This window comes from Parasteatoda tepidariorum, chromosome 3, assembly GCF_982258835.1.
Source record: "Parasteatoda tepidariorum strain Cologne lab strain chromosome 3, Ptep-v5.0, whole genome shotgun sequence".
NCBI classification, from domain to species: domain Eukaryota; kingdom Metazoa; phylum Arthropoda; class Arachnida; order Araneae; family Theridiidae; genus Parasteatoda; species Parasteatoda tepidariorum.
Window position 1 is genome coordinate 60,107,435 of NC_141757.1, and position 13,803 is coordinate 60,121,237.

The window sequence follows — 13,803 nt, forward strand, 5'->3', positions numbered from 1 at the left end:
TTTAGGCTCTCCGTACCGGGTACAACCTGAAGAATAATTTAAATATTGAACACATTTTTTACCAGGCGCTAAATTGTTATAATTGTTTAATTCCATAAAAATAGGCTCAAAGAGCAACATCCTAAACACACGTAACGTCCTAGAGACAGTATTATAAATTGTTAAAGGTTTTTTACCCAAATCATTATACTCCAATTCTTCAAAAATTTCATACGAACTACATTGAGTTTTTCTTTGTTATTTTATTACAAGCCTATTAATTATTGCCTTTAAAAATAAATTTCTGTTTGCATAATCTCTATTAACACGATTCGCTGATTCAAGTTAAGAATTAAAATTTTTGTTTTTATAAAGGGAATTTTTGTTACATTATGTAATACATATAATAGTTTAGAACTCCAATGTCAAGCACGTGTTGCATATTCAAATGATATTCTTATTATTGATTTAGTTACTCGTTAATCATAATAATTTTACACCCTCATTTCAGCCGGTTCCTTTCTTGCATCTTTATTGCAACCTTGGAAAGGAAGTAACCTTGGAAGGAACTATTATACCAAATGGGCTGTTAGATTTTGCAATAATGCATGTCTTAGTTCGTACTAATAAATGAATTTTTTCTTTTTTTTAGTTATTACATTTTGGAGTCGTATAAATACAAAAAATTCATAGTTACTTGGTTTGCATACTGTTTCTCTGCTAGTGGGCTGTCTGTGGAAAGCCTATAAAAAGGTTAGTTAAACTTTCGCTTACAAACTAAACTGCGAAGTAGTTTTGAAATTTACCTCGCGTAATGTAATTTTACAATCCTCGAGGAAAATATTTTTCAATTTTATGCATGCAAATAAATAATAAAATGTAAATTTTAGAATTTCAAAAGTGACGAGTTTGCGAGTCAAAGTTTGCTTTAAGTGAATTAACGCTTCTCAAAAAGATTTAATCCCTTAGGCGTTTTTAGCATTTTTTTTTAAATTCTGATAAAAGTGGTCGGATTCGATTAACCAGTCGATTACACAGGGAAACAAATTTTTTTATTTCCTGCTCCCTAATAGTTTTTAAACAGATCTAGATTATTTTCGTATCACTGATTTCAAATTTACTATCAGTTTTTCTCACCAAGTTACAGTTTTTATTTTTATTTTTAAAGGACATTTTTTTGCCTATTTTTGCGAAATTTACAAGTTTAAAAACTTAATATATAACAGTAGGTTGCATAAACTTTGCAATAAACTTCTAGAAGAGTTTGGCACATTATCAGGAACTAAAACTTCATTGAAATCCATTAGGAAATGTCATACGCCACTAGGGGCGTTTTTCCTATTATGAATTCTTTCTTCATATCCTTCTAACCGAACCATAATGGGGAAGCGCTCCTAGCCGCGTACGACAACATTTTTGGATAAGGGTTCCTATGAAATGAATCTTGATTATCTGCTCTAACTCATTTAGAAGTTTGTTGCAACATTTACGTTACCATATGTTATATATTATGCCTCATGCACCATATGCATATATTAATTTTAAACTTGTACATTTCGACGAAAATAAACTAAAAATGCCCTCTAAAAATAATTGTAGTTTTAGGAGTAGAACTAATTTCCGATTTGAAATCCCCCCACCCGAATTAGGTAAGATCAAGTATTTATATAAACGCAACAAAAAAAATGTTTCCCAGCTATCGATTTAATGAAAAATAAAGCAAAGAATTACCTTATTGCACAATTTAATTTAATTGATTCATGAGAGTAAGCGGATGTCTAATTTTCTGAAAGTATCCATAAACGTTGAAAAGTACTTTTAAAACTTAGTAAAAATTTAACTTAAAAAACTATCTCGAATTAAAACACTGGTGGCAACTTACATTGACCTAAGTAAATTTTTTTAAGAGTGTTGAAAACTTTGTAATCATTCAGTTTTAACGTTATGATCTGAAATTGTAACTCCAAACTTCTTGACCAAGATTGCATAATCTTTCAGACATCATGTGATTAAATGAAATCATCAGAGATACACTTTGCGAATTTTCAGCATTATTGCACTACGGAGTTTATAGGAAGGAAGGGGTGTCATATATTTGAAAATAACCTTATGTGTCAAGAAATAATTGACAGATATTATTTTTCTGCATCTTATAAGGAAATATTCTACAATATTTAAGGAAACTTTCCCTTCAATCACTTTCTTTTCTTTTCAATCACTTAGAAAATCTGGTATCAACTGAAGGTATAAAAAATTTTCATAAAATTCTTATCAAATGCCTAATAACAATCCGTGGAACTTGATAAAATGTTTTTCGAAGATTATTTATCGAAATGCTTCTAAAACTCGTATGTATGTTCTTATTTCATTAGAGGAAAAAAATTACTTTTTAAATGTACTTAAACTTTTAACTGTATTGTATTTTTAAATATACTCTTAAATGTAAGCAAAAGCCAAAAGGATAGGATTTTCTTTTTTTATGCCACCTAAACTAAATTGAACAACATCATAAATTAAGCCCAAATCAAGTACAGATGTGATCATACAATAATTTCGGTTCTCTAGACCAGCGGTTCACAAGTTTTCTCGGCTATGGAACCCTAAATAGTCTTAATTTTTTTGGCGGAACCCCAATCTTCATTAGCAATATGGAAAAAATTAATTAAAGAATAGCAACTAACTATTTAAAAAATATTTAACATAAATCTAATTATTTTCAATTTTTTATCTTTTTATAATCTTTAAATCGAATTTTTTGTCACCCGACTTTTTAAAGTTTAGCTTTCAATTAAGTTTTAAAATGGAAAAAGAATTGTCATAAATGTTTGAAAATGGTTATTAGGGGAGCATATTTCTTTACCATTTACTTTAGTTATTTTATTTTGTACTAAATAGTTCGATGTGGAATACTAATTCAGATTTCTATAATATGCATGCCTTTTTCATAATTTATTCAATATATTCTTTTTTTCAAAAAAAATATTGCTATTTGTTTCTTCTGTGGCATTTTATTTTTATTTCATAAAAATTATCAAAATATTAAATTAATAAGGATTTATTGATTACCTATAAATGAAATTAAGAATTTCAAAGCTCATAACTGGCTTAAAAAAAGTCCTAATCCTCGGAGCCTTTTTGATCCTTTAAAGGAACCTTAGGGTTCCTCGGAACACCTTTTGGGAACCATTGCTCCAGATTAGAACTTTCCTCAGCGTCTTAACACCAAATGGTATTAGAAAAGTAATGAGATAAACATGTGCAAAGTATCGCTTTATTTTTTTTAAAATTATGTTTGGTGTTTAGACAAAGAGGAAGGTTCTTGTTTTGAAAATCGAAACTATTGTATGTCCATTTCTGTACTTAATTGGCAAGAGTTTAAAATTTTTTTAAAAATTGATTCTTCACTTGTATTTCACAGCAAATCAAAAAGATGTCTTTTAAGCTGAAGATTTGCGGATTCTTCTTGGTGTTCTTCATTCTTAAAGTGACAGTCAGTTTTGCAGAGGAGAATGAGCACGATTTAAAATTGAAAGTTGGACAACTAGCGGCAGCTAATAATCATTTAGCACTCAAACTTTACAAACAGTTAGCGAACGGATATACTAAAAACATCTTCTTTTCACCACTGAGCTTGTCTATGGCTTTTGGAATGCTTTTCCATGGTGCTAGAGATAATACAATCGAAGTAAGTAAATAAGGGTCATGATTATTTAAAAATTTCTTACGATTTTTTATTATCGTTTTGGGGAAGGCGAGAAAATTTATTCCTAGACTTGTTGGGGAGCAAAATATTATCGATCGGAGCAAAATGTATACCACTGAGATAGTTATGTTTATATATTATCATTACAGTATGTTATTATTTAACAGAGACATTACCTTTTTCAAGCGAAATTTTGAAATATTATTTTTACTTGGATTATAAGAATTATTTTAATAGTAACACTACATTCTATTTCTATTTCATGAACTGCGATTACTTTTCCATAAAAATGGAAATGGAGGCTTGTATGTTCGCTAATAACTCGGAAGACGAGCATTAAATTTGCATCAGATTTTACTCTCCGCAGTTCTTTATCATCCCTGCAGTCATCCCGCATGTGGCTTATGAAATTCTCTGCAAAGTATAGAATTAGCTCTATAGGGAAAAAATGAGAAAAAACTCATCATAGCAGGTTTAAAATGGTTTTACCTATTGACTTGGAATTTTTTCTACACATTGTATATTTTCTACAAATTGCTTAATTGGAATATTTCCTTTTCACCTGCATTTAAGTTGCTTTCATGCAGTGTTAAAAAAATCTAATTTTTATTTTTCTATCTATTGCACACTCTATTGTAGAAAAAAAACTTGGGAATAACTAATAACTTGGAGTACGAGCATTGATTTGCATCAGATTTTTCTCTTCGCAGTCGCTTATCATTTCTTCAGTCAACCTGCAACTGGCTTATGAAAGTTTCTGCAAAATTATAGCAATTAGCGCTATAGCGAAAAAAAAAACAGAAAAAACTCCTCATCATTTCAGGTTTAAAATGGTGTCACCTATTGACTTGGAATTTAATAACTGCTGTAAAGAGATAAGTTTCTCGGTCTATGAGCAATAAAGAAATAAATGAGAAAATTCCCTTACAATTGGTTTATTTCCGAATCTATTACCCGCACATGTTGCACGTCATGTCATAGACAACATTCAACTATTATAAAATTGGTCTTTATAGACTTTCTTATTTCTAATCTTTCGTTAAATTATATATTTTTACGCTAATAAGTAACATAACCTTTTGAAAATTTAGTGAACAAAATATCTTAATTCAAATTTTGAACAAATTAAATTTTTAACATTTAATAGCTTATTTTCTAAATTTTAGCTTATTTTTGAGCTCAACTACTTAATTTCCCGAATTTTGCTTGATTGATTTTTTTCTCTCCAATTAAACGATTCATTATTTCAATCAATCGTAGAAGCAATGTAAACAGAGTATTTTCAAATTTAAATTCAGTGTCTTGAAAAAAATATTTCAGTGATAGAGCAGCCATTGTAATAATTTGGTGGTAGTTATAAAATTTTTCTTGTAACTAATAAACATTTAAAGTAACAAAAAACACAAAAATTGTTTGAACATTGTTTTGAACTATCTTTAACAAGTGAAAATCTTATTGAAACATTGAAGGGAAATTTTAAAGAATTTAAAAATAATCAGCTTTATAATTTTCGATGAAATACTGGATCATTTAGAAGCTATTGAGAAAATATCTTTTTGCAATGAAGTATTAAAAATAATTTTTTTTAGGAATAGAGTAAAGTAATGTTTCGCAGACAGACCAATTTTCAAAATTTTTGAAAATATCTTTGACATGTGAGAACCTTTAAAAATAACATGTTAAGTGAAATTGTGGTGAATTTGAGAAAATTAAGCATTAATCAGCAAAATTTCATAAAAGTCAACAATCTATAAAAGCAATAAAAATCTATTATATAAAATTTATTTTTATTTTCATACGAGCACTAATTGCTTTATTAATCGATTAATGGAATAAATCATTGTTTTACGCATAGTTGAAATAATCTGCAACATCTTCACAAGTTTAGGAATAATATTGAGTATAATGTTGCATATTGAGTTCTTTCATAATTGCATGTAGTGTGTTCTTTCAGTCATACGTATTCATTCACAGAGTTTTGCGAAAACAAATTAAGGTAGCATTTTGACTTTATTTCCAAATTATACAAAAAATAAATAAGTAATTTCGGTTTTCCTTTTTTTAGGTCCTTAGGCATGCATTGGGCTACGAAGCGGCAGGCTTAAATTCTGAGGAAGTTTCAAATTTGTTTTATCATCTTTTAGAAGAAGAACTCCCTCCTCCTAATACTAACAATTCTGCATACATACTGGAAATTGCCAATCAAATATTGATCCAAGATGGATTACATTTGAAGAAGGCGTTCAAGGAAGAAGTGGAAAGTCTTTTCCACGCACCTATAGAAGAAGTTGACTTCGTGGAGGATGATTCCAAAATAGTAATAGAAAAGGTCAATCACTGGGTCGAGGAAAGGACTCACGGCAAAATAAAGAAACTGCTTGAGCAACTTGATCATAACGCAACTATGCTTCTTCTGAATGCTGTTTATTTCAAAGGAACATGGCAAACTCAATTCCAGACCTCAGCTACCAATGAACAAGATTTTTACAATAATGGTGTGCTGGCAAATGCACAGTAAATACATTCTTTTTTGTTTATTATTATTATTATATCTTACTTCTGCTGTTATGTTGCGTATTATTGGCTTTTGGCATTTCCAGCAAAATTCCTAGTGCACTTTAGCATCCAAATAGAGTCTCGGTGCTGCCATCTAGTGTGGCAGAAACTAGACGTCCAAATTAACATGACCAACGGCATCTCACCCATTGTGGTGATCCTGAAAGAGTGGATACCACCTCTGGAGAACGCACTAGGTCTGCTCATCGGCAAGACCGATTGTGCAGCTCATTGGAAATTAAAAAAAAAAATGTTGCGTATTTGAGATAATAGTCAGGCAAATAAATTTTCGGAGCGAGGCAAGGGAAAACAATAAACATGTAAATTTGATGCGAAAAATTCTTTAATTGATTTTGGTTTTAGATATAGTTTTAATTAAAATTATGCGTGAGACATAATTACTTGCAAATTATATTAACAGAAAAATAAGAAAAGTTTTCAGTCAGTGAAGAAAAAATTATACGAATATTTAAAGAAAAGTTTAAGAAACACAGCTATGTAACTTTAACGCAGGGTTAAGTGCAGTAATTTTCTTAATACTCTTCTAAACAGGGTTCAGTTCAGAAACCCAGAAACTGTTTTTACAAAACAGTCAGAGGCTTCTATTGCTTTGTTTAGGTATGCAATGATTTAAAGCAAAAACAATTTTGAAGCTCTCATTATTTGCAAACTTTAATTTGCCTTAGAAACTTACTGGTTTTAAGACAATTCTTATCAATCCTTATGAATGTATATCAGATGCAAACTGCATAATTTTTCTAATCAGTGGCCTTAAGAAATTTAAATATTTAAAAAATTTTTGCTTAAAAAATTGAAAAGATGTAATCAAACGCTCTAAAAATATTCATGATTCAGTTTCAATCGAATAATATTTTTCCTTTCATAAAATAGGAAATGAATTATTTTGAAATTAATAGAACGTAATAAGTAAAATCAACATAGTAGCATGCATAGTTTAAAGAATATGATTAAATCTGCATTCTAGTACTTCATATTTCATAGAATTGAGAATTCATAATATCTGAAATTGGAAAAAAAAACTTATGAATATTTACTTTAGATCTTATAAGTAGCAGTTGCAATTTTTTGAATTAAAAAAAAATAAACCTTGCGCAATTGGTATCAGTCAATAAGTATCCTTAACATAATTTCTCGTTGGTAAAAAATAACCCGTGTTTTCTAAGTTTCATTTACCATTTTAAGCAGCAAAGTTATTATTCAATATTCATATGTGAAGATTTAACAAAATAATGCCACAGACTGTTATGGTATTAGATATAGTATAAACTTCCCAATTATCACAAATATGCTGTACAGAAATATTATTCTACTCAATATTTGGATTTTTTTCAAGTAAGATTAATCAAGGTTCTGAAATGTTAGAATAATTGGCTTTCCAGACTATTTTTCTATAAATCTTTTACGTTCTAAAGATTGCTAATAACTATTTTAATAATAACTTAATTAGTTTTCATCTAACTGCATTTTATTTATTTATTTTTTTGTATATTGATAAATATTTCTCGTTTATTACCCATATCACCATTCATTTTTATTCTGCTTGTTTTTCTGCTTTCTTCCGATCTATATTTACCAGATTATTTCGAATTTTAACTCGATTGCATAAAGGGGGAGGGGGTTGTGCAACTATTACTTAAGAATGTTTTTGACAATTTGTTGTCAATTTTTTTCCATTTTTGTCAGAAAAAATAAGAAAATCTTTAGCTTCCCATTGTTTTTTTCTTTAATTTTCACCTTTTCAGTAGAAATCTTAAACTGAAATCTTAATCTTAACCTTAAAAAAACTATGTTTCAATTCATATTATAAAATTTTCTCTTTATAACTGAAATTCTTGCCCAGCTGAAAATCCTAGATGAAACTTTCTTTTCCCAAACATAAGTTTCATTTAAATTTTGAAATTTAGTATAATTAACTTATTTGATGTTTAGTTAAATCCTAACCAGCCAGGTAAATCTTATTGACTTTAAGTTTATGGTAAAATTATGAGGGGGAATTAACTGCAATTTTATTAAGGTGCTAATTTGAACCATATTTCTGTTGAAATTGAGTCACAGTATCAAGTAATGAAGTTCAAGTATTATGGTATGATGTCAATGTATAATATGGTTGAACTTAGATCAATGATAAGGTTTTAAATACTTTGAACGATAATATGATTGGACTCTCTCTAAAATTTGTTTCCAGCACAAAAATTGATTTACGCCGTTTAGTAAATTTCATTTGGTCTTTTTCCGTTGTTCTCTAACAAGCTGCTTTCTCTTTCAGGCAAGTTCATTTCATGCATTTAACAGATAAATTTAATTATGCCTCAACTGATGACGCACAAGTGATAGAGCTACCATACAAGGGCAACAACATAAGTATGGTGATTTTACTACCCAATGAGCTTGATGGACTATCAGCTGTGGAAGAGAATTTAACGAATGAGAAAATAGCCTCCGTACGGAAGCAACTTAATAAGCGAAAAGTAATTCTTTCGCTTCCAAAATTCGAAGTTGAATATTCACGAGACATGGCAGATGATTTTAAGGCTCTGGGAGCAGCTGATATTTTTGATGATTTGAAAGCCAATTTCACAGGTATTGCTGACGCCGATCTATATGTCAGCCAGGTTATGCATAAAGCAGCCATTGAAGTAAATGAAGAAGGAAGTGAAGCAGCTGCTGCAACAGCAATTGTTATGAGAATACCGGTGAGACTCACGCGTCTAATTCCTCCCGTGGTGTTCAATGCAAACCACCCTTTCATATTTGCAATTATGGATAACAGCAATGAAATGATAATGTTTGCAGGTCGGGTCAATGAACTATAAAGTATACATTGCACTAAACGCTGAATTCATTAACTAAAGAGATGTAATTATCCAATGTGACAGAATCAAATAAAAAATATTAATTTTTTTACGAATGTAGTTTTGTTACTATCTGGCAATCACGTGATGAGCATTCACTGTTGATTTCAGTGAGTTTGAATTGCCAGACTATAGATATTATAGTTATCGTTATTTTAAATGTTCTTTTTGTATTTAGCCTCTAAAAGTTTCATTAAATTATCATGTTATTGTCTATTTTTTAAAATCACAAATGCCACGAGAGAAGTCGCGCTTAATCCTTAACATCCCTTATACACCGAAGAGCCATTACATTATGACCACCCTCCATCGATAACATTGGGCTCGTCCCGATTTTCATGGTTTCTCGCCCAGGAACAATGTTTTCATGGGGCACATTAGGACCCATAATCCCCATAGAACAATCCCTGACGTCTGTAAGCTACTTGAACATAGTTACAGATTAGGTTCACCCATTGATGGCAACAGTTTTTTCTGCAGGGGATGGTGTTTACCAACAGGATAATGCACCATGTCATAAGGGTCGAATAGTCGAGGAACATTCACCTGACCTTAATCCAATAGAGCATTTGTAGTCCTACTTGGAAAACCAAATTCGTGCTGCCACGCTACCCCTCGCAATGCGAGGGAATTGCAGGAAGAGTTGCTGAGCGCTTGGTACCAGATATCTCAGACTACCTACCAGCACCTTGTGGAATCAATGCCACGGCGGGTGCTAGCAGTTATGAGGGCTAAAGGTGGTCCTACATGTTATTAGCAGGGTGGTCATAATGTGATGGCTCTTCGGTGTGTATATTTTTTTCTGACTTTCTAATTATAAGCAAAAAAATAATTTGGTATTATTTTAATTATAAAAAAACTAGTCCAATAGTGACTAAGAGAATGTGTTAGCTTATCGGAATTCTATTTGAACTAAAGTTTATAATCCAAAAAAGTATAATAGTTTGAAATTTTTTTCTTATTCATATTTAAAACTTTATAACTTACTTCGTAACTCAATAACTTACTCTGTAAATTAAAGAAATTTTAATGAGGAATAACTGTTTCTCTTAGATCTAAATAACTGCAAACAAGTGCAATTTTGGAAAAATTATTATTTGAAAGAGAGCAGTGTTTGGAAAATGTTACCTTTAACACAGAAAAAGACACCGGTGTTTCATGCTGAATTTCATAACTATAAATTATCAAAATGGTAAAAGTAATATTTCCCCCTTATTTTAACTTAAATTAGAACAAAATAATGAAAAAAATATGAAAATCACGTTTTATAAAAATTCTGTGCCAAAGTGTTTGGAACTTTTGAATGAACTGCCAGGCTTTTACGTATTAATCTGTGATTGTAATGGTTTAAAGAGCACCACTTATGTGTATCAGATAATTTATTTAGTCTCGACGCTAAATTAATTCGTAAAATTAAGCGATGAATTGTAATGATGATTATAAATAATTGTTTTACAACTGTTTCTTTCACCTAAAATTAAATTCCTTAAAATGATTTAAAATTTCTACACCTTAAAATTCAAAATTTTTTAAACTATTATTATATAAAATTATACAAAAATATAAATAGTTAATAATTATAAATAATTATTTTTTTCCATTGTGCTATCTTATTTGGACAAACGAATTTTATAATAATGTGCAAAAATTATTAGAATTGCTTAAAAATTCCTGAGATATGGTGAAATATGCAAAAGTGTAAGATTATAGTTGAGGGATCCAAACTTTCAACCATTCTTCTGACCAAACTATCAGAACCATATTTCCCAGATTGTGGCCACTCCTTATATGTTAGGGTCAAAACTCCAAATCCTTCGAAAAAAGTTAAGGTTATTTAGAGAAAGTACGTTTTTGTGTCCGATTTCGTAATTTAAAAGATCGTCTGCACTAACTATTTAATATATTTGAGGTCACCCCTTCGAACCATTAAGAATGAGTCCAAGTGCGTGAAGATTTGATCAAAAGTTAGTCAGGGTTATTCACTTATTTTGCACTGTACTCATAAGTAATATTAAAGTTGGATAAAACCAAAGCAACTGTCAAAACCTGACTTATCATTTCTGCACAAATGGGAACTAAGAGTATTTAATATGTGATTATTCGAAGAGCTCTCAAGCTTCATCTGGCTATCAAATTCGTATTAGTGTTTTTTCTCACTTTCCTCACTAGTGATTCGACAGATTTTGAAAGAGTTTCTGCTTCTAATTAGATGAAATACTTATTTTATATCTAGAATGTGCGTATTTTTTTACTACATATTCAACAAGAATTCTAAATTTATATATTTAGGTTGGTGATAACAGAACATCGCATATTTCTTTTTGGTGGTATTCAAATCGATCCATGTATAAGATTCTCTGTTATCAATAACTATTAACTAAAATTTCAAAACATACTCTCAGTGCATGTTTTATAAAATGTGGCGAAATAATTTAATAACGAAATACAGGGTACGTTAGATCGATAACCGAAGAATGAAACTGCATTTCCTACTAAACAGAAATGAAAAAAGGCACTTTTTTTCAAAAGTTAAATTATGAAATATTCATAAATATCATTTTCTTTTAATGTGCTAGAAACAACTGTTAAAATGATAAATGAGAAAAATTGATCATCACTTGTATAGATAAAAGAGTTCGTGTTGAGTCTAAGAGGGTGGAATCTGGCTGCCGATAAACACACAAGCAGTATATATGTGGATGGTATTGAAACTCCACATATATACTGTTTGTAAGGATTGTCTTTTTAACTAAAGGTCTTTTGTTTTATAGAAACAAATATATTTCAGAATAAAAAAACACTTTTATAATTAAAATAAAACTTTTCAAAAAAAATTAGTATAAAAAAACAACAACTGTAAATGTTATAAAGAATACGTATGGCATTTTTGATGATCAATGAAAACGTTCGATTTCATGCTTATGTTGTCTTTTCTCTCCCTCACGAAACACAAACGAGCGCTAAATTAATGTACATACATCTACAAAAATAAAATAAAATAAATAAATAAAAAAACATGGAAAAATAAGTATCTAAAGCAAAGTATCTATGAGTATCAAAGTATTTTTTTTATTTATATTTAATAAAAAAAATATATTTATTAACTTTTTAAGCACCATATTTTGTTTCATTTAAAATTTGTTTCGCTTAGTTAAAAAATATTAGTTATAAAGACCATTTTTTTTTAAAAATTACAATAGGAAATCAGCTTATTTCTAAATGTTCTAAAACAAATCTTATTCTTGCCGGTGTTTTGTTCTAAATTTCAATAAGTTTTTCTTGGCGAATAAAACGGAAATCTCGCTGTTTTCTTTAACGCTAATATTACCCACTATGTTTTTCTCCTACCTGGCGCGCTCAACGAACGTAAAGAGAAACCTAGTTTCCATGCTTCTACCCAAGTAAAGAATATATAAGTATCACTTATATATTCTTTGACCCTAGTGCGCAAGCACCGATGAACAGTTAGGTTTCGTTGGATGACGCATTGGTCAAGTGGCGTGCTCAACTTGTGACGTGTGCACTTCCTCAGCGTGATCAAAGGCAAGTTTCCATTAGTGAGATATTTTATTTTTTATTTTTATTTAAATATGGGTAAGGGTGTGACAGAGTGGCAAAAAAGGGGTAATTGTGTTTGACGGTACCCATGGTCATACGGTGAATGAAGTTGCTGGATTTGTTGGTGTTTCGATGCGGACTGTTCAGCGTGTCTGCAAGCAGAGGTGTAATACACGTGGTCACGAAAGACTTACAGAGTAAAACTTTCAACGTGAAAAGAACCGGAGACGTGTTTCATAACTTTCAATCAAATTCGCTTCCAAACCTGACAGGAATTGCTTCAGTTAGTGAATGAGGGTCCATCCCAACCTATAAGTGAGCGACGAGGCAATGAAAATTTGGAGTCGAACACCTCGTAAGAGGCCATTGCTCACACATGCGCATAAAGCTGCGCGACTTCAGTGGGCTAGAAGTTGCTGATTGGTGGAATGTAATATGGTCTGACGAATCACGTTTTTGCATCTTCATAATAGTGTGCTGTTAATCCCCCTATTTTTCAAGATAACAACAGCAAAGTTCATCCGGCTGGAAAAATATGCGACTCGTTTTAAGAACACTCAATTACATCTTTACTGGCCTGCAAAATCACCTGACTTGAACCCCATTGAAAACTTGTGGGGCATGTTGGAACAACGGGTTAAACGCTGAAATCAGCATCCTCGCAATTTGGTGGATTTGCGCGATCAAATCCTCAGTGACTGGCTTAAGCTGGATTCGACGTAACTGCAAAGCCAGGTTGACTTACTTCCTAACCAAATCCATGTTGTTATCATGTCCAGTGGTGGTGTTACACGTCATTAAATGATGTTTTTCATGATTTCTCAATGGGTGACTAATTTTTTGTCTGGTGGGCTTACATAGATATGTGGCACGATAAAAAACGAAATTCATATATTTATATATATGTTGTAAATTTATCTATGCTTATATATGTTAGATTATATAAATTGTTAATAGTTTTTTCCTCAAATCGTTATACTGCAATTCTTTAAAGATTTCATACGAACTGCATTGAGTTTTTTTTTTGTTATTTTATTATAAGTTTATATTTGTATGCTTTTAAAAATAAATTTCTGTTTACATAATTTCCATTAACATGATTCGCTAGTTTAAGTTAAGAATTAAAACTTTTAT

The 13,803-nt window shown here is 30.5% G+C and overlaps 1 protein-coding gene across 4 annotated transcripts; it reads left to right on the forward strand.

Annotated features, from left to right (window-relative positions):
- The first annotated feature begins 592 nt into the window (after nt 1-592).
- LOC139426462 (iripin-2) lies at nt 593-9,163 on the forward strand. 4 transcript variants are annotated; one of them, XM_071185465.2, is made up of 4 exons: nt 593-732; nt 3,398-3,664; nt 5,748-6,196; nt 8,526-9,163. In XM_071185465.2, the coding sequence occupies exons 2-4, from the start codon at nt 3,410-3,412 to the stop codon at nt 9,070-9,072; spliced, it is 1,251 nt and encodes a 416-aa protein (XP_071041566.2). In that variant the 5' UTR covers nt 593-732; nt 3,398-3,409; the 3' UTR covers nt 9,073-9,163. The 4 variants fall into 4 exon arrangements, with proteins under 4 accessions (XP_071041566.2, XP_087015525.1, XP_087015524.1 ...); XM_087159399.1 differs by lacking the exon at nt 593-732 and adding an exon at nt 2,038-2,223; XM_087159398.1 differs by lacking the exon at nt 593-732 and adding an exon at nt 2,187-2,327.
- The last annotated feature ends 4,640 nt before the right edge of the window (nt 9,164-13,803 follow it).

Excerpts from the sequence above, each read along its gene's own strand:
- LOC139426462 (XM_087159398.1), top strand. Across the intron at positions 3,665-5,747 it reads CTAGAGATAATACAATCGAA|GTCCTTAGGCATGCATTGGG; the intron begins GTAAGTAAATAA and ends TCCTTTTTTTAG. Across the intron at positions 6,197-8,525 it reads GGTGTGCTGGCAAATGCACA|GCAAGTTCATTTCATGCATT; the intron begins GTAAATACATTC and ends TTTCTCTTTCAG.